This window comes from Cygnus olor, chromosome 2 (genome assembly GCF_009769625.2).
Source record: "Cygnus olor isolate bCygOlo1 chromosome 2, bCygOlo1.pri.v2, whole genome shotgun sequence".
Lineage (NCBI taxonomy): Eukaryota > Metazoa > Chordata > Aves > Anseriformes > Anatidae > Cygnus > Cygnus olor.
The window spans coordinates 82,975,620-83,003,407 of record NC_049170.1 but is presented as its reverse complement, the minus strand read 5'-3'; the positions used below and the strand labels follow the sequence as shown (position 1 = coordinate 83,003,407).

Sequence of the window (27,788 nt, the reverse complement as noted above, 5' to 3'; positions counted from 1 at the left end):
TTGTGTAGCCGACCGAAGGGCCTCACTAGCACACAGTCCCTCTGATTCTAGCACACCATCCCTTAGCTCATCACCGGCGTGCCTGGTTTTATCCCCTGTTGTTGTCGTATGCTGAGAAAATATGCCTTTAAGCATAGGAGAGGAACTTACTCCACACCCCACCAATTGCACATGAACAGATACTTGCAGCACACAGAGCAGCCTGTATTCATTTCTGGAACAGCATGGAGCCACTTGCCCAACCAGCTGGTGAGCAGCCAGTCTCCTCTGCACAAGCAATGACACGCAGAATTGGTTCCTGTTCTCTTTATTATCCTCAATATTTCTCTGATGCCTCTAGAATTCCATCATGCCATTAAGCAGTCTGAGTCTGAAATGCAAGTCTATTTACTTGCAATTCCTGTAGCAGACTTTTTCACAAGTTATTAAAAATCAGCATGTCTGCTTCTTGCACTTTTAAAATTATATACGTCATATATTGAACACAGTGTAATTGCTATTTTCATAGGTTAATGTTTACAAGCAAAGATAAAATCAAGTATGAAGGCTTATTCTAAGCATACTTAATATTTAACCTGAGAAATAAAAATACATTTGCACACCACCCCTGGAATATTACTGATCACTTCAATTATGTCTACTATTTTTTCCCTGGCAGAGGCACACAAGCTATATGCTCAGAAGCTTTGTTCTAGGGTTCAGATATTCTTCAATTTTAACTCATTCAAGTGATGCCACATCAGCTCAGATTAGCATCACCTTAACTGTGCTCACCTAGCTTTCTCCTAGAGCCTGCCTCAACTCTAGCTAAGGTATAAAGCTCAGACCTGCAGAGCTGTAATTGCTGGTTTCAAGAATATGGGATCAGACAAGCACTGTCTATTCATTTTATCCAAGAGAACATCAAGATAATATTTCGAGTATTTATCAGCTAGCTAACCAGAGAGAGCAAGAGATTTTGGCCAGATCCTGAATTTATATAGAACTTTTTACTAGGAGTAAACCAGAAATTTGGTAGCAATTGTGATGACGATTTAACAATTTTCAAAAAGAATTCCCCAGCAGAATAGCATCTATTTTACAGACAAGACCTTAAAAGAAAGAATTCAATTTTATGAATTGATGTGAATCCACTCTAAAGTTTTGAAAATTGCAGATGCAAAGTGTTTGCATAATTCAATTTAAATTATTTTTATATTTATTTTATCATTTGTTAGGATAGTGCAACCCGATATTCAGTTCTTAATAATTTTTATAAGAAATACTGATAACCTCATTGCACTAATGAGAAATAATAGTTTTTCTTAAGTTACAAAAAAAAAAAATGCTCCTCCTTTGTATGAAACCTATTATATAGGAACAACCCTACCAAATTATGGTTAGGTCTAATCCATAGTCAAAGAAATTTTAAAAGAAGTGAGCATACTGTGGATCTTCAAAGAAAGTTCAGACTAGATTTATTCCTGTTCTGCTGTACATACTTCTTCATCAGCAGCCAATTTTGTCCTAACCTGAATTTTATTTCACTCATTCCAAAGAGAGGAAGGGCTCTTAGAAGAATTAATAAGAAGAAATGCTGAAAAGAGTTAGATACTTAGGAACATGATCTCACTAGATATAAAAGATAGATATAAAAGAATAGTTCCATCTGGTGTATTTTCAGAAGAGTGGAGTTTTAATACTTGGTCAAAGGGTGAAAGAAACTTTTATAGCAAAAAATGGCTTGTTTCAATTTTAGAAGTATTTTACCTTGATTTGTACATACCTTCACTCATTTTCAAACACAACCAAGTTCATATGTGTAAGGACATGTGGAAAAGAGCAATAGCGATAAAAAATGTCAATCCAATAAGACTGTACCTTTACTAAATGAATCATAGCATCCTCAAAGAAAACCATGTCCATTCCAGTACCACGGACATTCTCATTGTATGCTTGTAAAAACTTATTTAAACAATTCCGTAGCTGATGAAAGCAGTAAATTGGCTCATAGATTTTCGGGATATCTAAATTAACTTCCTCTAATTTTTCACCTAGAACAGAATACAAGTAACAAATCCTTAATAGTTTAAATGACTGAAGAAGGCAAAATGTAAGGATGAGTAAGTGAAGGTAATTAAAAGTCCCTAAGCAACCAAAGCAAGATTTATTATACATAATGTTGCATATTAGATATACATATAAGAACGCTACTTATACTCTTTCTACAAGAAACAATAAAGTTCAGCTACTTAATTTTTAAAGGCAAAACCAGGAAAAACTAAGAAGCCTTCTTTCTCTACCTCTGAAATGTGAATAGTGAAAACTTGAAATTAACTGAGATGCTAGAAGCAACAGTAGCAACAGAAAATAAATAAATATTGTAGTCAAAATTGCAAGTTGATTAAATCTCTGCACTAGTGAAAAATACTACTAAAATTAATAATTTATACACACACACAAGAAATGTATATTCACTGTAAAAGATAAATATTTGTTTCAGATGGGATCTGAAAACCACAAGAAATTGTCAACTCCTTATCCAAAGAAAAGGAGGAAATTGTGCTACCATCTCACATTGCCATTCATAGGCATTAATCATGCTTATAGCGGTCATGAGCTCCACTAGTAAAAAATGTTACAGCAAATAGAATCAAAGCATGGCTGAGGTTGGAAGAGACCTCTAGAGGTCATCTGGTCCAACTCCCCTGCTCAACCAGGGCCACCTAGAACCCAGGACCATGTCTAGGTGGCTTTTCAATATCTGAATAATTGAATATTCCAGGTGCAAATAAGTTTCGTAAAAGTTGAATGAGACATTTAAGCAACTAAGTCTTACTCAGCTACAGATAAGGACCTAATAATAAATACAGCAAGGAGTTAAACTGTAGTGATGTTTTTACATTTCTGAACCATTTAGGAGAATTATGTCAGCTTTCTCTTGTTCCTGCAGTTTTATTATTAATGACAAAAGACATCATGATCAAGTACCAGACCTAAGAAAGGGCAGACATTTAAATTATTTACAGAGGCAGCAGGTATAATGTACTAAACTTTTCCCTAGCCCCAATCACGAGTACTAAATAGCAATGTCATAGCTAATTGATAAAAAACACCTTCGAACAGTTTGAAGGACTGCAGAACACAAGCATTACTAATGATTTTTGTGAAGCTAAGGTCTGAAAGTTAAGTCAAAGTTTTTTGAGCTACTTCATCTCTTCTCTGCGTATTTATCTCAGGGACAAATATATTGCAATAGTACAAACCAAAGAGATACAGGGCACATATGTCAGCTTAACATTAGCCTGAGCATAGCATTATTTGAAATTATGTCAGCTGTCTTTCTTAAGTATTTAAGAGCTCAGAAACACAACTCCTGCTGTTACACTTCATCATAATGCTCAATACTAAATTCTGTTACAGGGACAATTAAAACAAAATTACAGTTTTTATGCTTTTCGCTTAATGCCACAACAGAAAGGAGTTCTCAAGACTGACACACATATCAAGGATGAAACAACCCTTTCTAAATTCAGGCCTCTGACTTTGTATTTAGATGAAGTTTCATGTCAAAAGGCATATTACTGAGGCATGCATAGTTAAATAGTCATGATGATGAAAGTTATTTTGAGAAATACATGCTTCTTTTCACATTTATTTTTTGATAATGTGGATTCAAATTTTCTCATTAAAAGTCACTTCTCGCTCTCTCTGTATGCATTCTGACTTACATTTCAGTCCTCTCTATATTGACACAGTTCACAAGTTATTTAAGGACATATCTGGCTGCTTTCTCACATCAGTTTGCTTTCTACATGTATTTCATTACTTTAACTCAAACATTTCCTATCCTTTACTCTCCTGTTGTCACTCCTTTCTGACTACTTAAATTATCCAAGAGATTTAAGTTGCATTTAACTACTTATGCCAACTTTTTGTTGCTTCCACTACACACCAATACAATGATATGAACAGATAATTGAATCACTCAGTGGTTTAATAATGACTTTCCCAAACCAAAAACAGTTATTCCTTGTTCTTATGTATCTACTAAGAAATATTGCCAGGTTATGTAGTTATCTGGGTTTTATTTAAAATACACAAAGACATTGTTACAAGCTACATGAAAAATTCAAAAGGTTTTACTAGTTTTCCAGAGATTTTGAAATAACTCCCATCTGTTATAAAAGCATGTATCATGTATGTCCTAGAAGTTACTGAGTAAGCCCAGAGACATTCGTATACCAGGTTTCTATGGGATGGTGCTTTTATCTAGTACTGCAATCCAACTAAAATCATTTATACCATATTTCTTTCATCACTTTAAAATAAGGGACTCATACTCACACTTTGTCAGTTTTGTCAACCTACTATGTTCATGGCTGTTCTATACAGATGACCAGAATAAATATACAGACTTATCCCATAAACATAATCATGTGCCACAGATGGTAACATAGACTACACTGGACAGTCACTGGACAGGACAGGCACCTTTGATGCATAACCTTACTATGCATGTTGAGACATATTTACATTAGCATTTATTTCATCATACCCCCTTCTCTATTCTTACCATATCCATCGTTATCAGAGCCCATCCTTACCAGTTCTTTCAGGTCCCTCCCTTAAGAAGTCAACAAAGAATGCATCAATTTCAGGATTCAGCAAAGCTTTTTTTTCTTCAAATTCCTCCTCAATGAGTTTTACCACAACTGTGTTAAACCACTTTACATCTTCTGAGGTTGTGAAACGATCAGCAATAACACACTTACATTCATGCTTCCACAGTTTTATCAGTACCTATTTAAACAAAAGACAAGATAAGGCTTGCAATAAAATACGTCATATTTTTAAATCCTATTAAAACTGGAAAATAAACAGTGGTATGTTTGGTTACAGTCAGCAAAGAGACCTTGGGCTTCTCATTTTACCAAATAACCCTTTAATTTTACATTAACTGTGCCAGAAGCCTTTATCTAGCATTCCAAACTGGAGCATATTTAGCTAATGAAGCTTTTATTTCTGTAGCCTTAGGACTAGATCCATACATGGTAACACATGTTTATACACTCATAAATAACTTCTGTAACCAGTTACATTTTAGGTGGAAGGTGGGTGGAAATAACAGCATCACAGCATGAGCGATTTCATGCCAAACATAAATGTCACCCCCAACAACAAACCCAAAGTAGTTTGAGAAAAAAAAATGTAGAGGTGTTTGTATTATTCCTTGCCCAAATTCAATTTACCTTTAAAGTCCTTCTGTTTGGTCAGAAGATGGAGTAAGAAAACCTAAAGGTTTTTAATTCTGGCAGCAGTGTTTTTAATCCTATCAAATTACTACATAGTAGCAGAAAAAAAATCCAAGTACTCCTTGAAGAACTCATTTGAGCCTACAGCGCTTTGTATAACTGATGCATACTATGTCAGGTCTCAGAACTAATACGTAAATTCATACAATCAGATTTTGAGCAATATTTATATGTAAAATCACCTTAGTGCTGTATATTTTTAGTTTTGAAAATTAAAACCAATACTAAAATTTAAATTTCAGATATAGTAGAATGCAGGAGCTTATTCAACAACCAGGGAAGTACACTAAACATGAAGTGATTATGTAACCCAAATGTATAACAATTTTTTACCATAACCATTGCTTTTCCAGCACTTCATGTTTCACTGCTCAAAACACTAAATGGCTTTTCCTTAAAACACCTGAAGGAAAACTGATGCATAAAGTTGTTTTATGTTTTTTTTTTTCCTGGAAGAAAGGTGGATTATGGAAAAAAAATCGCATTGACTTGCTATTTTCTCTTCCTTTTAAGTTGTTAGCCAGAAATCAATTTTTAGACAGATATTAGACAGTGACTGAAAGTCTCAAGACACTAGTTGGGAGAGGAGAAATGTTCATCTATTTTAACCAAGACAGATGCACTTCTATCTATTTAAAATAAAGTTCATTGTTTCTCGTAACTTTCTTCGCTCCCTGCTTTTAAATAAACTAGCATTTTTCAGTAACAGTATAAAAGCTAGCCTTCTTCTCTCATTTAAAAAAAAAAAAAAAAAAGTTTGAGTTATAGTCAGGAAACAAAGTTCTTAATTCAGGTGGGACTGTAAAAGCTGAACAAAAATGTTGCGCTTGCCTCAAAAAAAGCTGAAAAATGTTTTTCAATCAAAAAGGATTTGTTTCTAACACAAATTCAAATGCCAAGAAGTTAGACTCTTCATCTTTTTTTTTTCCACTAATTGTATACTAATTGACTATATGACAAAAACACTAACGTGATGCACTTACCTTTGGTTCATTGATGACTTCTGATGTAGTATTCAGCATTCCTTGCCAAATTCTTGAGAGATCTCTAAGGTTGAAGATATAATGGAACTTGGCTGGTGTGGGCAACATTTTTAGCTTGGTAATCTGCCACAGCCTGCGTGTCAGTGGCACTAGCTTGGCTACAGTTTCTTTCACGTCTTCTGAAAATCCCCTCTCACTACAATAATGCCCTTCTCCAATTACACCTTTGAAAATGAAAATTGCCAAATGAAAGATTTTCTAAGAGGCATTAGCACAACAACAAGAGTTATGATCTTTTCAAGTGTGTTTTTGTTGTGTTTTTTTTTTTTAACCCCAAAACCTTTAAAAAAAAAAAAACTTGTTGAAAGGGCTTCCCAGTCTTCCTTATTCAAATCTTCATTCTCTTGGTGTTACAGCATATCGTGCCACAAACACACTGGACATTTAGGTCTTAATTAACCAGCCTCTGAAAGTCTACTTTAGTCTACCAAAGCAGTTCACAAACCCTTCATATAGTCAATCACTTCTCTGAGAACATCGTGTTCCTGTCTTTTGCAAAAGCCTAGCTATTAATCGCTCATTCTTAGCACCAGTAGCACCTTAACAACTCTCCAGCATTGCCACCAAAATAAGAAATGGCCTTCATGCCTAACCCTTGGCATACCAGTAGATCCTGAGATATGACTGGGCCCAAAAAATTGCAGATTACTGAAGTTGCAGGTGGGGAGCAAGTGCTGTACGAAAACGCATTGGTAAGCAAATTAGAATGGTATTAAGCCTCAATGTTAATCATAATATTTACAGAGAGAGGGATAAAGAAAAAACAACTACCATTTTCAGAAATTGGATGGATACAAAGCTAATTTTTCTTTACCAAAAATTTTGTCAATAGAAGAATTAGACGGCAGAGTACAGTTGAACACAGAAAATTGTCTCTTGAGTCTCTGTGGAATGTCATTGCGACCTCCCCCAGGATGGATCATGGCAGCCAAAAACTGAATATCCACAATATTGGTAAATTCGCCTGGCTTTTCCAGATTATACAGTCCATTCTGTTCCATAAGCTGCCTTACTATCTCATTAGTAACCTGCAAAATAGCCAGGTAGTACATAACAGAATATTATACACACAAATAAATGAAATAAAAAACATACTAATGTACTTGAAAGTCCAATAAAGAATATAACATTATTTTCTCCCTGAAGTCCTTGCTTTTCATTTGTTTGTTTGTTTCTGGAGAAAAATGTACTGCTAGGCATAAGCATACTTAAATTGTCCTTTCCATTTGTAATATCTATGGACAAGAATCCTGGTGGAAGTAGAATTCCTATCTTAGAATTAAATCCTCATTCCCAAATTCAGTCTTGCTTGACTGCTGCATGATTTCCAATACTTCTGTATTGGAAACACTTCTCTCATGTATCTGTATTGGAAACACAAGCTGATGTATCTTCGTATGTTGCATCTGCTACCAAATATTTTGATGAAATTTCCATGTGTAACAATCAGAAATGAGAAATGTTCTTTCAAGCTGCAAACACAGGATTACTTCCATATTAAAAAAAAAAAAAAAAAAAGCAAGATTCCTTTATTTAGCCATGAATGGAACCCCTTGCTTTCTTCTTTGACCAACCCATTGACAGTACACTGTAAAAGTATACTTCTCTAGAAATTCTAACATTTAATTAGTTTCCAATGCAGTATACTTCAGACCTATCTTGCCAATGCAGATAATGATTACTTCAATTAGTTACCAAAAGCAGAAGTCAGTTCTTACCTGTCAAGTTCATAAATTTTAATTATTGTCTACAAAGCCAGTTTGCCATCACAATTTGTGTGCCAAGAGGTTCATTCTAACCAACATTTATTAATTGTTTTGAGTAAAAAATGATTATTAAAAAACAGTGTTAAAATTATATAGCTATGTTTTAACTGGCTAACTGAGAATCTCCAAGGCTCAGTTCTAGGGCTAGTCCCATTTAACGTTTTTATCAGTGACCTAGATGCAGGAAAGTAGTGCATCCTCAGCAAGTTTGCTGATTATGCTAGAATCATAGGGAAGTGCTGTTGAATGTCTGGAGGGATGAGAGGCTTTGCAGAGGCATCCAGTTAGACTGGAGCACTGGGTGATTAGCAACAGCACGCAGTTCAACAAAGGAAAATGCCAGGTTCTGCACCTGGGACACATACTGCGAGTACTGCTGGACACGTACAGACTGGGAGATGAGTGGCTGGGGAGCAGCTCAGCAGAAAGGGACCTGGGTGTGCTGGTCAACAGCAGGCTCAACATGAGGCAGCTGTGTGCCCCGGTAGCCAAGGGGCAAAACACATTTTGGGGTGCATTAAATACAGCACAGCCAGCCAGTCAAAAGAGGTGATTCTCCTGCTGTATTTAGCATTGGTGTGGTCTCACCTTGAGTGTTATGTGCAGTTTGGGGCTCCACAATAGACATGTCCAGATGAGGGCAACAAAGTTCATAAAAGGGCTGGAAGGCATGTCCTGTGAGGAGAGGCTGAGGACATTTGGGTTATTTTTTCTGGAAAAAACGAGGCTGAGAGGTGATCCCATGGCTCTCTGCAACTCCCAGAGGAGGGAAAGTGCAGAGGGAGGCACCGGTCTCTGCTCCCTGGTCACTGGTGGCGGGATGGAAACAGCACAAAGCTGCACTAGGGGAGGGTCAGGCTGGAAGTGACGAAAATGTCTTTACCATGAGGGTGGTCATACACTGGAACAGGCTTCCTAGAGAGGTGGTTGATGTCCCACGCCTGTCAGTGTTCAAGAAACATTTGGATAATGCCCTCATTAATACGCTTTAACTTTCAGTTAGCCCTGAAGAGGTCAGGCAGTTGGGCTAGATGATGTTTGAAGGTCCCTTCTAACTGAACTGCTCTATTCTAGTCTATTCTAAACTGCTTGTTTAGTCAGTACACTTATTTTCAGTTCATGATAATATAAAGCTGGATGGGTTCTTAAAAAAAAATACTTTAAAAACTAAGTGTAGATACCTTGTTTATCCTTTTATTGCCTGTCTGAAAAGAGAAGCCATTTTACAGTGTAACAAGGATACAAAGAAAATATTCTCTGCCCGCTTCTTTCCTTTTTTACAAAACTAACCTGATCTCCCCATTCATTTATTATGGGCATATTCACATCATCAATGAAGACTGTCATCTTTTTGCCTGCAGGCGGACCATACGTTGTTCCCATGCGCTTGTCCACATAACTTTCTATCGTGCGCTGTTAAAAAGCAATTATTAATAAAATTAGCCCTTCTTTTTCATACATGATTCATTCATTAACCATATTATGGATAGGTATATAGTAAGTTTCTGTTACATAGATTTTTACAAATTCTGATTTAGAAGATTTAGACAACACATTCTAGAGGTCATTGCAGTAATCCAACTAGGCTGTCTGAAATCTCGTGCTCTACAGCATTAGGTTGGCATCAGATATATGAAATATACAGTGTAGACAACCATGCATTAGTTTCATAATTTTGAAGCTGTCTCAAACTTTTCTTTTTTAGTTTCCAAAATCAAAAAAAAAAATGATTACAAGCAGTAAGAGATAAAAATGTGACTAATAAATTTTGTCTGTTTGCTGATCTTCTCAATTTTAGGATACCATTTTAACATACTATTAAGATGCTTGTTTGACATTATTGCAAGAAATTAAGAAATCACCAGGCTTATTTTTGTATATACAAACACTAAAATGTATTGAGACAACATTTCAGTTTTTGTGATGTTAATGAGAATTGTAAAACGTATGCATCATATCCATCTACATTTGTATTCTGCTAACTTAATTTATAGTCCGTGTAGCTGAGGAGGACATTAAATAATCATTGCATCCACATGTGAGGTTAAAGGGAGGAGTATTCATCTTGAGAGGGAGCAGAGAGGAAATGGATAGGGGAAAACAGTCATGCTCATCTGTTTAATGCTAAAGCTTCCAGTCCTGAAATTCAGTTTTGTTAATTACTAGTCAGACACTGAGACCTTCAGCTAAGACAAGCTAAGACAATCTTTTGTCCTATTTCATAGAATAATGCAAAAATATCATAAAATTTCTAATGAATTTTAAGAATCTTTTATTGTGATACATATTTCTTTTGTCTGTCTTCTGCCAGTTCAACTACCTGCTAGCTAGTGTCTGTAACACTTTGACAAATTAAACATCTATTAATATTGCAAGATTAATATTGCAATAATCTGTCAGAAGTGATTCTTGATGACTTTTCCAGCAGACAACAAAATACTTCATAAAATCATAAAGTGATAATTCACACACACAAACTGAAGAGACTTAATGAAATATCTTTGTTTAGAAGCATGCTTACCACCACTTTTTTCCTTTCATCTTCTCACTATATATAAGCAAGCTATGTATATACTATATTATATAAGCTATATCTTATAGATGACACATTAAGTTTATAGACAGCACTTCTGCTTACAGCACAGACAGTGCTTAGGCTTGGCATATGAAACCACATTAAAAATATTTCCCATATATTTATTGCCAGCAGGTTAAAGAATCTTGAAATAATTCAAAGTAGCTCAGCAGAAATTTAGACAGGCAGTACAATGCAGGATTTAAGATTTCATAGTTCTGTTTAGAGCAGCTGCACTGCATGTGTTACTTTTTAATGAGTAATATAATTTACTCAAAATGAAATTGCAGACAGCACACATTATGACAGATTGTTGTGGGTAGCACTTACTTTACACACGGATTTTAGTGAAATCTGAGTGAAGTTGCCGACAGCTCTACCCAATTAGTGAGAACTGATATATTTGACATAAAAATATTAAGTACGATCAAGGAAATAATAAGCATGGTATTGTAAAAGTCTAAGAATAGCTCAGTAACTACTGAAGAAGTTAAAGGACACACGGTTTACAGAAGTCTTTTTAAATCATGTGCTTCGTCCATTTCAGCAGGTTCTTTTTGTTTCTGCACTCACCTGTAATTAAATAAACCACTTTCAGCAGTATCTTCCCAAGAAATTCTCAGTACATCCATTAGTCTCTGAATCCAGTCATGTTATTAGAAAGTGAATGACTACTATACCTGGAAAATTAATGGTGTAGTTGCAGATGAAAAATTCAAACTCTTAGCTATGTGGCTTTCAGGGTTATATTTTGACATAAAACCTTTGATGATAACAGTCTTTGCAGTTCCTTGCTCACCAATTAGTAGGACAGCCTAGACAAAGACAACACAGAAATAAGATGACACACAAGAGCCATGTATTTTGGCAACATCTCACCAATCCCGTGTATCTTTTAAGCAGAGATTAAATTAGAAAAACTTTTAACAAGGGATGTATAGAAGCAAAATAGTTGATGTCTTTGCAGGCCTCACTAGTTAAACATGTGCAGCTAATGGTCTTGCCAGTTAGCACAATTTAATGAGCAAAGGAGTGGATTATTCAAACAACAACAGAAAAAAGGAAGTGCTGCCTAGAGCCTCATCATCTGAAGGATTTCAGTCACTGCTGTTATTTTCTATATACTGCTTATTTGACATAGTTTTGTTGAAGAAGGGGTTGCATACCCTAAATAAAGGTGTATGAATCCTGTAACTGCTTCATCTGGCAGAATTCCTATCAGCAGAGTCTGGCACTCCACTGCTCTTTGTTCTCCCCTGCAACTGCAGGAAAGAATCTCTTCTGCTCTGACCTGACTACATTGCATTCCCATTATTTCTGCAACTGGAGGGATGGGTGGTGGAAAGACAGAAAAGGCTGGAAGCATTAATATTCTACAACTCAAGTAATATTCACATGAACATAGCCCCTGGAATCACTATTATTGTTTTATATCACAAAAAAAATGAAATTCTTCCTCTTCAATAATATCCAGTTTCACTTCTAATTCAAAAATGTCATCATGCATACTATTATCATAATTTAGATGTGAAATACTGACAAAGTACCTTGCCCTGTTTTGCAATAGTTTCAATAAGGAAATCCATCCTCACATTGTCAACATTTGGCACAAGAATGGAGCTGTACTCTGGAGTGCTGCTACTAGGATATACATACTCTTCAACACGTGTATTCCAGTGCATCCAATTACCTAATAGAAAAGAAATGAACTTGATGTTTTATAAATACAAGGCATTGTCACTTATTTTATCTTCCATCAAGTTAACTTATCTGTCAGTTCCTTTAATGCATGCTATTCTCCGTAAATTCAGACCAAAATTATCTAAGAGTCTTACTTCTCTTAAACCCCTGAGAAAAGCAACATGGTCCACCGTTCCAGCTGTTTCCTAAAATTATGACAAGAACACAATTTTCCAGCTTGTCTATTTTTGTTCACTTGACAATTCATTAGCACAAAATCCATGTAGATTTCTGTAGCAATGTATCCACATTCTGAATTCTCAAAGGCAACAGGAAAAAGCTTTATACAACATTACCAGTAAAGTGCAGTTGTAAAACTAAACACAAGTTAAGCTAAAAAAAAAAAAAAAAACCACTACACTAATTCTTGAAAAGAAGCACAATTTTAAAATAACTTTTAAGTTCTACCCCCAAAGCACTCAACAGGGTAACTAACCGTCAGATGCCACATAATAATCAAATATGGTATCTTCACTGCCTTCAGGAATACAGGGAAGATCAAGCTTTATTGTTGCATGATTTCGAAGCCAGTGCTCCATTTTGCATCTGTCTTCCAGTTCTAGTAATGCTCCGACACACCACATAAGAGAGAAGATGTACAACCTTTCCAAGTGTTTGGAGTCAGTTCCCCTCCTTGCTCCTAAAGAATTAAGTTAAATTTTTTGTTTTGTTCCATTTTGTTTTCAATAGCCTGAATTTTCTACTTGATATCACTAGTAACATCAAGTTAAAAGCCTTCAGTTATGTTTAAATTTACTGATGTTGTTGTCAACTAATAGACTGAAACAGTACCTAGTGGACCACAAAAAAAACAGAAAACCACCCTGCAAATATCACTTTTAATAACCCATTACAGCATTTGATCTGTTTAATTTTTAGTTTATAATCTGGTAACAATCCATAAAATTAAAAAATTAAAAAAAAAAACACCCTGAAGAAAAGCTGCTGATGCATGTTCTATGTGTATTAACACCAAATCCGAAAGTGAAAAGAGGACACAGCCTAGGTACCGTTTTCAAAAGAAAAATATATTCCTCACCATCCTGCATCTTCATTTATACTCCAAGACATTATAAAATCTCTCTACATAACTGCATGACTTAAAATTATCTCCATTAGATAAATAAACATAAAAAAACCTACACTACTTTACCTTAGGTGGGATAAGACCTTGCAGCATATTAATGCTCTGCATAATCACAAAGGCTTCCAACATCTCAGTCTTGCTCTGCAGAGACTGAATACTGAAGCGGTGTAAGTCTGGGAACGATGAAGAGTACAGCTGACGTAGAATTTCAGCTTCTTGGAAGGAACGCCTTTTCAAAAATCCCTGTTACAGAGTACAGTGAGAAAATAAATTTAATTCCCGATGCAAGTCAATCAGTTCGGCTCTGCTAATTCAAAAGATACTGTAAGCATGGAAAGTTGATTTTTCTTGAGAGGGGTGGGGGACTCAGTTCACTGGTTTGGGGGCACAGTTTGGCTAGCAGAAGGTCCAACTCTTTACTCAGGGATGGATAACTCCACTGGAGGTTCAGCATTGATACTGAAAAATAAAAGCACTCAAAGTTTTTAACAGCACAAAAAGCATTCTTTCAAGTATTTTTTAATCACAATTGCTGTGATTAAACTCTGCAAAGAAAGAATATGTATTTAACACGTTTGACTTGTTCTTCACAATGTTAGCTTTTAGCAGTGATACACAGTACCCCTGAAACACCCGGCAATTGCAGAGGAAAAGTATTTCAGGGAGGATGACTGCTGAGTGTCCATGAACTTATGCTGTGTGCCTGATTAATAGTAGTATTTTTATTGGGAATCTCTGTATCTGTAATGTTGGATAAACAAAACCTAATTAAAACTGTTTTATAGGATCATAGAACAGTATTTGTTCTTTGATGCCTTTAGCTTAAAGCAGTAACCTGCTTCTTAGATTTACTCAGAAGTCTTCCATTATTTCTGTGGTAGAATGCTTCTTATCTATTTCTCATGAATTTATTTCCCACATAAAATACACTCATCAGCAAAAACACTTGCAGATTCTTGACCAAAATTCAAACTAATATTTGGAACAAATTGAAATACAGTAAATACAATCTAAACATAACTTTTTTCTCTTTCTTATTGTAAGGGTGGTTTAATACTGAAACAGATTTCTCAGAGAGTCTTCTGGTGTCTATGTTGAATGTTGGAACTATGGAGATACCCAAAACCCACCTGGACACGGTCCTACACAACCTGCTCCAGTTGTCCTGTTTTGAGTGAGGTGGGTTCAACTACATGGTCTCCAGTGACCCTTTCCAGCCTCAACCGTTCTGTGCTTCCATGATTGCTTTCCATACATCTACCTACGTAATCTTCTGAAACTTTATCTTTTCTGGTCCAAAGCAAATAACTAATTACAAATAAGTAGATGTATGAAAAAGCTTTCTAGAGACAAGTCATGGAAAACAAAGAGCAAAAGATTAAATGGCAGAACTACTTAAAATACGTATCTGGAACTTAACCAGCTGTTCAGAAAATATTAGGGTAGATTAGAAAAGGTGGTAAAATATTGTTGCTTTTGAAGGCATTGATGAGTAATGGAACAAATACCTTTGATCACTTTGCAATATCTGCTTAAGAAGCATGTTAGACAAGACTACCAGTATGGCAAGTTTCAGATCTCTTTCAGTTAATTTGGAAATTGCTTATGCCTTGATATATGATATCCCAATAGGTTGCTACATTTAGGTATTTATAAATTATAATCACGGGAAATCTAAATATATACAATGTTCTCTTAAGCTATCTGTATTCTATTATTTTTCAAAATGCTTTTGAAATATCAAACAAATCTATGTTCACTTCAGCATCTGAGAATTAGGAACTAAAGAAAAAACTTCATTTAATTCTGTTAGTAAAATAAGTAAACAATGCAAGATTAACAACTACACTGCCTGCTGGAATACATACTATATATCACTACAAAATAGATTCAAAGGAAGATGGACTGGAAAAGTCATCAAGATGTTTTGTTTTTGAAGTAAAAACAAAACAAAAACACAAATATGCTATTGGCTCAAAAGATAAATAACTACATGTTGCAATTTCACAGTCAATTTCTTTTTTTTTTTTTATGTAGGGAGGGTGGGGGGAGAGAAAGGGAGGTTGGAAAGGTTGTTTCATGTTTTCCTTTTAACTGTTGCTACCACCAAAATAAAAGCATAAGATCATTATGGAATAAGTGAAACTACTTCTGTGCAACACTTACATCAAAACAACTAAATTTAGTCTCTGTATCACTTTGAAATAAGGAGGTAAATCAGGTCTGATAAAGCAAAATTAAATGCCTATTTTCTTTGGTTTTGCTGTCTTTTCAGCTGAATCTATAGATCGATTTAAACTGAAACATTCAACAGGCTGCTGTTTATTTTGTCTGCAAATAAACAAGGAGGGAAAACCAATACAAGGAGGCAGATCTGTGAAACCTAACATCAGTAGGCCGTAGGCAGTGCTGTAAGTATGGAAAGGAACAACACAAGTGGAATCTCATGGAAGTCACTGTCCTAGATGCATATTTTTTCATTTACATTTTTCCAAGTATCTGTACTGATAAAAAAAAAAAAAAAAAAAAAAAAAAAAGCCTTGCAGAAATATACATAAGGCACGTATATTGACTGCATTTATTTGTCTGGGTAAAAATTTGTTAATGGCCAAATTATTAGGAAACTTACTAAAAAGTTATTTTCTTCCAATAAGAATGCACACATTTTGAGCTTGGCAAAGAAACATATCAAATGAATTAGTGATGATTATCAAGTGCTGGTGTGATTAAACACCTCCGTATGACTTCATATCATTGTAAAAGGGAAAGGCTGCAGGCAGTACTAAAGAAATATGGTAACACTTTAGCAGTGAAGTAACATAAATATGGGGAATTACATTAATATTCCCATAACTAGAAAGGAAGATAATGCATGGAAGATAATGCATCCAGAAGCATGGACAGTTCTGGAACAAAACACTGGGAATTTGCGGTTAATAAAAGAGCAAAAAGTAATGTGAAAATTTGTCTTATTTACTAAACCACAATTCATCTGTCATTAGAAGACTTCAGTAAGGAATCACGTGTTTTGGAGTTCAGTGGATTATCTCTCAAGCAAAACTGGCTTGGAATATTTGCAAACTGGCTCTTGCTGCATTTAAAACAGCTAAGCATCCACTATTTGAAAAAAATAAAAAAATATATATAACAGCAAAAATAATTACATTAATAATTGTGAGAAAAGCCCTATGGAAAACTCATGTAAAAGATTTTGTGTGTTAAAAGATACTGAAAAAGAAAAGATCGAGAACAGAAAATAACAAGGAGGATCATTATTAAAAGCATAGGCAGAGTACATGAGAAAGCATGTCTTTCTAAGAGTTGCATTGCCATCTTCTTTAAGAAATAGAACATATCAAGTCTTACGGCCTAAACTGTTAATATTTGTCTCCAAAGATATCAACATTTTCATACCAAGAAAGGCTTCCCTTTGTTCCTTCAGGTGTGAAGGACCAGAATGAAAATGGTTACTAAGCATTATCACTACAGAGTCCAAGCATAAACACCTCACTTCTTTTGTTTTACTTTCTAAATGAGTTGGAGGTAAACTCTCTTAAAAGCAACAGCAGCCAGAGCACTAGTAGAATGTTTGTGTCTCCTAAGGGATTTCTGACAGAGACGCAGTTTATCAGATATCAGATAATAAATTGAGAGCATGCTGGAGATTTTATAAAGGTTGGAGAGCAGAAAAAAAAAATGAATATTCCCTGCTATCCCCAACCTTCACAATAAAACAAATTAAATATTTCTAAAACTACGGTGAAAATTTTGCAGAAATCTTTCCTCTTGCCTTAATTTTGCTGTTCTTCCAAAACACTTCCTCCTGTCTTTATTTTCGTTTTGTTGTGAATGAAAATATCAATATCCCAAAATACTAGATTCAGAATGCTAGGGGCGTTCAGGTAGAAAAAATAAGATTAGGTACTAGAATAATTAGGAAAAAATATTTGACTCAGGTGCACTAACATCACTAATCAGACTGAGGAAAATTAAAGCAAAAGGTCCAGAGATTCTTGCTTGTGCTTTTGGATGAATTTCAGTAGGGAACTGGGTTGTAATTGAGACATCTTGCTACAATATTAGTTTGTGCAGTTCCTAACTAGAGGTTGTGTTACAGGTTCGTATGGACCTTATTGAATTATCAATAAATAAAAATAAAAAATGAGGAAGAAAACAGCATGTGTGTTATTCTTTCAGTAAGAAGAAAAATACATCTTCCAGCATTCATTAAAAGATAAAAAATTGAGAAAATGAGAAGCAGTTTAGGGGTTTTATGATTTTCTGAGAAATCTGTTTTCTCTACAGAGAAGCTTTTGTAACAACAGCAGAAGGCAACTGTAATTCAGTTCCAATAACTGCGTCATATCTGCCTCCTTAGACCTGCTGGCCACGCTTCTTAGTAGATGTACAGTGCAGGATGCAATTGGTCTTCTTTGCTACAAAGGCACACAGTTCATCTACCAGTACCTTTCAGCTCCTTTTATGAAGACCTACTTCCTAACCAGTCAGCCTGCAGCCTGTGTTGCTTCGTGGGCTTATTCCATATATCTTGCATTTTCTTTCATTGAACATCACAAGCCAGTACCCGTCAGCCAGTTTCTCCAGTCTGTTCAGGTCCCTCTGAAGAAGCAGTCTGCGAACGTGTTGAGTATCTACTTCATCCCCTCATCAGTGTTGCCTAACTTGATGAGAAGAATTTTGTCCCTATTCAGCAGTCTTTGTTCCTCAAAGTCCCCTGGTCATAGAAATCGAGCCACTGCCTATGACACTTGACACACACTTAGGTATTGACCTGTTGGATGCATACACTTCTACCTGAGCCTTTCATGCCGAATAGCGGGATCAAGAACATCACCTGGGTCCCCTTGCCCTTCGTCATCATCCCCAACAGCTCTGCAGTCACTTTTGACAACCTCAGCATTGTCCCTATAAGTTTCATTGCACCCTTGTGGATGAGCAACAAGGGTAAGGAGTCTGAGGACGTGAAAGCCTTAGCAGTCTGTCTGCTACAAAACTTAGTCCCTCACAAGCACCAAACCTCCATTGCTGAGTCACAACAGAAGGGCATCTCCAACACAGAGGGGAGTCTCTGATGACAATCACACTCCTTTTCCTCTTCATTGGTTAAGGCTAAACCAGTTCTGATGCCTCCCCACATGGGTCTTGTTTCTCCTCACCTGTTCTCAAGGCATTATGCCTCTTCTACCATTTCAGATCTGCAGGTGGAAAAGCAGCCTCCCTTCTGTTGCCAGTCGCAAGTTTCCAGGCTTCCTTATCCTGGGAGTTTCTGTTCAGCAAACCTTTGAATTCAGTCTCTTACAGACTCTCTTTCTTTCCATTAAAGGGCTCTGGATCTTGACGCTGCAGTATCTCTGCAAAGACCCTGCTGATCTCCTATTTGTCTTCCCTGAGGGCACACGAGTCTTCTCACTTCTTCCCCCAACTCCTTCACCTGCTAGTTCCATGCCCAGGACACACCTCCCGCGGGGGCTCCACTGACTCCAGGCACTGTCTTCAGCTCAGGATTTGGACAGGTGCATATTGTCTCTCTCCTGATTTCTGTCTCTACTGAAATCACTCATACACTAACAGCTGATCCAGTCAGTACCAGAGACCATGTCCTGAGGCATATCAACTTTTTCTTGATTGCCAGACAAATCAGAAATTTATGGACAAGGAATCCAGTTAAAGCAAGCAAATAAGATTTACAAGCATAAGAGGCTTTATGAGTTAAAAAGATAAGAAATTTGAGGATTTCTTGAGGATTGCTAGATTTCCGAATCAGCCTGTTTACTCTTTCTTCTTCATTGCTCTGAAGCTGCAGAAGAAGCTGCTAAGAACTCAGTGTTTTGACAACTGAGCTGTTCTTCAATTGCATAAATTACCTTGAATTACAGATTTATCCAAATGTGAAATATGAGGGTTGCTATTTTTTTAACTGTAATATGTTTACTATGTTCCTGAAAAAACATACTTTGTGCAATCTACCATAAACTCTGCTATATTAAATACTCACCTATATATTTATACAGCATAAAGGCTATTTCATAGCTAGAGTCACAAAATCAGGTCCTAAAGTAGCAATAGTAAAGTGCTGAATACAACCAATAGAACTTTCAATATATAAACAAATATAATCACTTAGCTACTGTACCTCAAGGATAGGACTCCAATTGAGAACTGAAGAGCTCATGAATACCATCCCATTCCTTGAAACTGTTGCCGGAGAAGCATTATCAATATTATGAGGCTCAAAGACTATTTTACAATTTGGTGCCATAGGTATACGATCTCCATTTGCAAGTGTTAGAGTTCTGTTATCATCCAGGACAGAATTAAGGTTCTCAATCCAAATAGCATCAACTGGACCATCAAGAACTATCCAGATGTGGTCACCTACAGTCCAAAATAAAAGACAAAAATGCCTATGAAAGAAGTTTTAGTTTCTTTCAAGGACCAGTTTCTTCTCTCTTCAAACATATTTTCAACTAATTCTGAATTCATGCACACAGCTACAATCTCAGCTTTAAATACAATTACCATTTCCATTACTCACTTTCAATTAAGTACTTCAGTTTGTCACCTTATCATAATAATTATCCGTTACTCAGTATATACAGTGTCATAAGCATATGTCATCAGTTTGTAATAGTCTGAAACACAGCTTTATGATTCCAGTCTTCAATTCAATAATAAATTAGGTTTATTTCAACTTACATAAAGCAACATAAAGATAGAAACTGCAGAACTATTTAAAACCACCATTCATCTGTTTCCAAAATGTTAGTGTAAATGTAGCGAGATTAAATGAAAGGAACACTTGAAAAAACACTTTCTCAAATAGCATGCTCACTTTCATATATAAAAAAGGACCATTAAGAAAAGATTCTTGTTTTTGATTCCCCTGCTTACAAACTTGATCCAGCTCCTTTGGAAGCTTTTCCAGCTCTTTCCACTTAGTACTACAAGTGTATATTAATGCATGCTTGTGTTTCCTGGGAGGGTCTAGGTCTGCGCTGCTCATCTCAGTCAAGTACTGGGCAACCAGCCCCAGCTGGCAAGGCCCTTGCCCTGGCAGTCCCCTTGGCTTCCAACTCCCCATCCCTTAGGATAGTAGCCCTGCTGTGCACTGCCAGAGATATGTGTAGTCAGAAAGAGTCCCACTCTCATTTGCCTTCAAAGAGAGTCTTTACTATCTAGGTGCTGTGTTGCTAGGCATGAACCAAGAAGGTTCAGGATAAGAAAACTCACTTCTTAGCCAAACACCTTTATATTTAGAGGTTTTTCATAGCTACAGTACAGGCTTCTTAGGCATGAGATGGTCTTCATAAAGAGTCATTACGGGAGCATTGCAAATGGTGAATCTGACTGAGAAAGTCATGTGAGTGTGCTAACTTAATATTTCATGCTGAGAGAAAAAACAGAACCAACAATTAATGAAATGCTACATTCCCCAGGGTACTACATTTCCAAATTTGAAACAAATCCAATAAAATTAAATCCAAAAGTTATTTTTCTATTTTAATGAATCTGTATCCTTAAAGACTAATGCTTTTTTTTTAATTGAACAACAAATGTTTGCATTTTCTCTTTACACCTTTTTCTTCCTTTTTAGTCCAAATGGCCTAATTATAAGGTCATATACTAATATTCAGACAAAACAAGAAAGAATCTATCTAGCACCAAACCACCAACGCCCCTCCTTTAATTAATATAGCAGACTAAGAATATGCCAGAATTATTTTGTATATGTCAGGCAGAAATTGGTTGCCTAGATGGAATTATCTAGCACCATTTCAGATGGACTGTGGCATGTGCAGGGCTGGCAGATATGATACAACTTAAGGAGATTCACACCCTTCTATTACGGCAGTTTGAGACCTGGTAGAAATCCTGACAGCACCAAAATTTTATATTATAGCAGTGCTGTAGGAAAAAATTCTTACTTTCCACTTTCTTTCATGCCTATCATTTCAAAGAGAGGGATAAGCAAAACAGTATTTGCTACACTACACAGTTTCAACACAAAGTATTTAGACCAGAGACTTTTTAAATACAATTAACGGAAGTTCTTACAGCTATATTCAAAAAAAAAAAAATCAGCTACTGTGCTTTAGAGAGACCTGCAGCTCGTTTTGTTTTGGAGGAAGGGTTTTCTTTGGTATACCTTTCTTGGCTCTTAAAGTTTTTCTCCAGAGCGTTGAAAATATTCCATCTGTCCAATCATTGGTTGCCACATCAAGACGTCCAAACATCTGTGGTGCAGTTATAGCTTTAGGATTCATTCTCATTTCACGATGTGGCTGTCCACAATCTATGCAGGCAGATCATCAGTTAGTTTTGGTATTTCTTTTCAAAAGTCAGAGAACTTCGACAAATTCAACATCATTACACCCATGTGGATGGTTTAATACACATTCACCATTATAGTGAGACTGTGTGCTTACTTGGAAAATTTCCTAGCAGCACAAAATAATAGAAGTAGTAGTAATTTTATACTGCAGATAAAGACCCTGTCTTGTGAATTATGTTCAAAAAGGAAAAGGCCTAACTACTTACGGTAAGGGAAAGCTGTCAGCATTACCTCAGCTGAACAAGTAAGATGCTTTAACCACTTTTTCCAGCTGCCTACCCAGACAGTACTCCTCTTTCTCAGTGTTTCTAGAATAAAAATTTCTGATATATGGAAAACAGGATGTATATATTATATGAATTTGAATGTCAAGTATTTTTAAGTTTTTAAAAGATGTTACCATGATAATTTTTAGTATCACAATACACTGAAACTGATTTTTCCAGTAAGTTATCCTCACAGTGAAGTAATTGAGGCTTCCTTTGAAGAAACAAAGCAGAATTTTGTAACATTTTACAATATAAATGCTCACGTACCTGTCATTGCTTTCATCAAAGTGTGGATGCAAGTAGTTTTTCCTGCACCACTAGGCCCTAATGTCATTAATCCATGTCTTACTCTCTGAGTTTCAAAAAGCTGGATAACCTTCAGTTTCCAAGGAGGATGACAAACAAGTCCAGCATTCTCTACCTATAGATAGCAACAGAAATCCAGATTACCACCATTTTAGCGCACATGATACTTTGGTATTTTAAAAATCTTTATTCAATAGAAGACTACAATCTTTTTAAAGGTTTTGTGTATATAACAAACTATTTGGAAAAAGCAGAGTTTTTTGGTGTTCAAATATGTCTTCAGAGCAATAAGCTAAGATAAACCATTTTTTCTAACTCTTTTTTAGGGTTAATGTATCATTTTAAGAAAAAGACAAGAATTTTAGAAACACTCTTCCTAGCAATGTCTTTCACAGCTACGAAATGTCTCACTTGCCAGTCAGAAAGATTTTATTATTGTTATTATTATGGCATGTTTCTATTTATAAAGCTCCTTAAATGCCTACAATAGCCTTCTTCTATTGAACTTCAAAGAACTTCAAAGTTCTTCTGCAAATCATTTTGTAAAATATTCATCAGTGTGCAGAGAGATCTTGGAGTAACTTCTTCATGTTACCCTTCCGAGAAAAGACATGCTGTTTCAAAATCGAATATCATATGATTCTTTTATACCAGTAAGTTCACTAAGGCTTTCAGGCTAACGTTCCTGCCGTGATGACCCCATGAAATCTCCTGTCACAAATCAACTAAGTTCTGAAACCAGAGGACTGCCACAGTACATATGTGTGCATGTGTGTATTTATGTGTATATATATTTTTGAGACAGTGCTTTTCTCATCATATATTAAATCACATCACTTTAAAACTGCCAGTGCTTAGGCTAGCACTAATACATGCTGTATTACTCATGCCAGCTCAACTTATTTACCCCACTCTGCAAGGAAGCCAAGAAAAGAAGTCTGCACAGGATGAATTCATCAACAGCAACCGTGAAGTATAAGCTGCCACCAACTCTTCAGCACCATCAAGAACACAACTGCTGAAGCAATGGAGTTTGCAAAGCACAGTGAAGACATCATATGCACCATTTTCATGGAAACACGACAAAATTCTGCTACCATTACATCTTAACAGCTCTTGAAGCTAACAACAAACCTATCAAGCTGCCTTTAAGGTACTGAATATAGCTTTTTAGCTTCTTTCCAGAGTCCACATGTATCCAGTAAAATATCCACAAGGTAATGATGCACCCAAAGAACATATCTGAACTGATTTCCATCTTCACATAAAACAAGACGGTCACTTCAGTTATTCCTTCAGCCTAATCAAGTCCCAATGGGCACTGATATTTTCTTAATGATTTCTAATACACGTGGTTTCTGCAATAGTCTTGTAGACTAGATATCCCTCATATTAAAGAGAAGCATGTTCACAAACAGACTTTATATGTTCTGAAAAGAACCTCTGTTAACAGCTGTTACACACACTGGATCTGGTTGGGATGGATTTAATTTGCTTCGTAGCAGAACATATGTTGCTGTGGTTTAGATTTATGACCAAAACACACCAGTGTTTTGGCTATTACTGAACAGCACTTGCACTGCAACAAGGCCTTCTCCATTTCTCACAATGCCCTGCCAGTGCATAGGCAGAGAGTGGGCAAGAGGCTGGGAGAGGACACAGCTGTGACAGCTGACCCCAACAGAGCAAAGGGATATTTGTTACCATATGACATCATGCTCAGCAATAAAACTTGGCAGGAAGTTTCTCTGAAGTAGCTGTTGCTTGGAGACCGGCTGGGCATTGGTCTGCTGGTGGTAAGTGACTGCTCTTGCATCACTTCTTTCTTCTTTTTTTTTTTCTTCACTTACAAAATGACTTTATCTCAACCCACGAGCTTATTTTTCCTCATTTTTGTCCATACAAATCCCTCCCCCATACCACTAGGGGAAAGTGTGCAAGCGACTGTGTGGGGGCATAGCTGCCAGCCAGGGTCAACCCACCACAACACATAAACACAGGAAAACACTTTCATTTATGTAATGATGGTTTCTTCTTGATGATCTTTTCACAACAGCTTCTGCCTCCCTTTCCTAATAAAGACAGTCCTCTTAAATTTGACTCTGTCCTAACCTAGCTGTTTTCATTGTACTGAATCATTATAGCTTTGAAAACACAACTAAGAGCTCCATTCAATAAATCATTGATCCTCATCCAAGACAAACAAAATTTGGCTGACCACTTTGGGTTTCTCTAGATATTAAGTTTTAGTGGAATGAGAAATACAGATGCACAACATTAAGAAAATGCCCAAAATAAACTACCAAAAATTTCAACACTGTCACTAAATTGCATTGGGAGATCCCCAGATCTGATTTTTAATTACTTTTGTTCTACATAAGTTGATCACAGCTCTTCAAGTTTCCACCACTGCTTAAGTATGGGCTGACAATATAGCATACCAGCAAGCAAGTGGTAGGAGTCTTAATGGTTTGTGTGGTGGTTTTACCCTGCTATGCAGCTGAACTCCACCACAACTGCTCTCTCACTCCCACTCCTCAAAAAAAAAAAAAAAAAACAGGAGGAGAAAATACTATGGAAAGGGCTCAAGGGCCAAGATAAGGACAGGGAGATCACTCACCAATTATCATGGGCAAAACAGACTCAGCATAGGGAAATTAATATAATTTATTGCCTATCACTAGTGGACTAGAACATTGAGAAACTAAAAAGCAAGCTAAAAACACCTTCCCCCCCATCCACCCTCTCCTAGCTACTTTCCCCAAGCGGCACAGGGGAACAGGGAATGGGGGCTGTGGCCAGTCCCTGGCACTTCGTCTCCACCACTCCTTCACAGTCACTCTCTGCCCCTGCTCCACATGGGGTCCCTCCCACAGGATGCCGTCCTTCCTAAACTGATCCTGTGTGGGCTGCCCACAGGCAGCAGCTCTTCAAGAACTGCTCCAACATGGGTGTGTACCTCCTTCTGCACTGACCTTGGGGTCTGCAGAGCTGGTTCTCACTCCTTTCTCCCAGCTGCTGCTGTACAGCAGTGGTTTTTGTTTGTTTTGTTTGTTTTTAGTTTGTTTGTTTGTTTTCCGTTTCTTCAATCTGCTCTCCCAGAGACCCAACCAGCATCACTCCCTGTCTTGGCTCTGGCCAGCGGCAGATCCCTTTTGGAGCTGGCTGGAGCTGGCTCCAATCTGACATGGGGCAGCTGCTGGGCTCTGCTCACAGAGGCCACCCCTGCAGCCCACCTGCTGCCATGTAAATGCAATTGCCACATAAACCCAATACAGTTTGTTGTTAAATGGAGTTGATACTTTCTATGTCTGGCCTCATAGTTTACCAACAGTAGAGCTATGAAGACCATGTTATTATCACCCCTTTTTAATTTACTAGGAAATGACAGTTTAAAGCATAAGATTCAGGTTTCATATAGTTTCTCCTAATGGAAACTATTTAAGAGTCCTTTTTTTAAAATCAACTGTATAAACTACAGAAAGCAAAACAGTTTTATAGACATTAGCTGATGATTCAACTCTTCGTTGCTAAGAAACCAATAAACAGACCTATTTATTTATAAATAATCATATTAAATATAAGTAAATGAGAAGTCATTTACTCAAATTCTTCAGAAATGTGTTTTTACATGCTGTTTTTTCTTCTTTTTCTTGAGTGTTGTTTTTTTTTTTTGAGCTTTTTATTTCTCTGTTTAACTATTAGATAATTATTCGAGGAATTATTGAAATTCTGGAGGAAAGTTTAATAAAACTGATCATTTAAGTGTTCATACTTCATTAACTTCGTAAATCCCACTGATGTTCTTAAGTCAGCCCTATCACAGTCTTCCAAAAGATCTAATGGAAACTGAAATAGAGGAAATGTCATTTCAGCAAAATCTTTCCTCAAGCACATGTTCTGTTGATTAGACTTTATACAACTATTAAATCCTAATTCACATAAGGCAAATGTACATACATATGTTTTTCAAACCGATCACCACAAATGATTCACAAGAATACCACAGGACACCACAACAATTCAGTGACATCCCTAATGATAAGACTAATATTAATATGCCAATGATAAAGATTTATGGAAAAGCTTAATCTTACCAGCTGGGTAGATTCAGCACCAGTAATTTCTACAGACATCTCATCATACTAGTTATGCCACAACAGCACATATCAAGAGAAACATTACCTGTTTGTCAATAGCAGCTTCCAATTCAGGATACTGTACTTTATCAAGGTGTATATCTGGAAACAGATCTTCAATTAGACTTAGGAATAAGGGTTCATCTTCATCAATCTAGGGAAAATCAGGAGAGAAAAAAAATATCTTTTTTATTTCCATTTATTCTAGCATCTCAAAAGACAACCTTTAATTATCGTGGGCTAAAGAAATATTTAAAAACCTAAGGAACAATCTATGGTAACTAGCAGGACAGAGCAGAAGGAGATCGTGTGATGCTTCCAATAATGAAGTTATTGAAAATAAACCACTAATATACCAGTTGAATTTAATAAAGTAGATTTTAGTAATACCATTTATACAGATAGATTTTTTTTTGTCTAAGGTCTATAAAAGATAATAAAGGAGATGAAGTATCATATCAGAAGAGGTTTTGTTAACTATTTAAGTCTGTTGAGGTAGCACTCATTAGTACAAATAACTTTTTAAAAGAGTGACTAAATACAATAAGCAGAAAGCTTTAGGCCAAAACTTCCAAATAAGCTATTACACAGAGTTCTATTTGGTCATTTCTTTCTGTAGGTAGCAGTGGAAATAAGTTTAAAAAAAAAAATCTGAACAAATCAAGTCATCCAGTGAGTGCAAGATTTCCAAGCTAGAATTAGAGGTAAAGGCCACATCCAGTCTGCTAGTGATCACCTTAACAGATTTAAATTGTGAGCCCAAAAACAGTTGGCTCCAAAGTATAGTTTAATTAATTTACTAGGTCCTCAGATCTTACCAGTTTAGACAGGTTCATGTCTCTCAGCACACGCATGACTATGGTAGACTCAGTATCTGTGGGATTTGCTCTTTTTGCCGCTCCCAATGTGCGTAGAACCGACAATATATTCCGCAAGCCAAAATCATAATGCACCTAAAATATATACAAAGTTTGGGAAAAAATTTCCCTAGTTTATGAGGATGAAACAATTCAAACTTATCATTCAAGGTATGAGAAGTGGTACATGTGGTACAAATGTCTCCTAACATCTGTTGTGGGTTTACCCACAATACCCCCTGAGAACCACACAGACATTCATTCACTCCCACGGTAGGAAGGGGAAGAGAACTGAAACGATAAAAGTGAAAAAAATCATAGGTTGATATAATAGGTAAATGTACAAATTAATACTAATA

The 27,788-nt window shown here is 36.3% G+C and overlaps 1 protein-coding gene across 1 annotated transcript in view; it reads right to left on the bottom strand.

Annotated features, from left to right (window-relative positions):
- The window catches only part of DNAH5 (dynein axonemal heavy chain 5), a 128,024-nt gene that overhangs the window by 45,850 nt on the left and 54,386 nt on the right, over positions 1-27,788 (bottom strand). Inside the window, 15 exon segments of the mRNA XM_040548704.1 lie at positions 1,861-2,033; positions 4,587-4,782; positions 6,278-6,501; positions 7,152-7,365; positions 9,394-9,516; positions 11,359-11,493; positions 12,226-12,368; positions 12,855-13,037; positions 13,040-13,058; positions 13,572-13,748; positions 19,660-19,901; positions 21,673-21,819; positions 22,395-22,548; positions 26,619-26,726; positions 27,391-27,525. Of these exon segments, the coding sequence (XP_040404638.1) occupies positions 1,861-2,033; positions 4,587-4,782; positions 6,278-6,501; positions 7,152-7,365; positions 9,394-9,516; positions 11,359-11,493; positions 12,226-12,368; positions 12,855-13,037; positions 13,040-13,058; positions 13,572-13,748; positions 19,660-19,901; positions 21,673-21,819; positions 22,395-22,548; positions 26,619-26,726; positions 27,391-27,525 (2,373 nt within the window).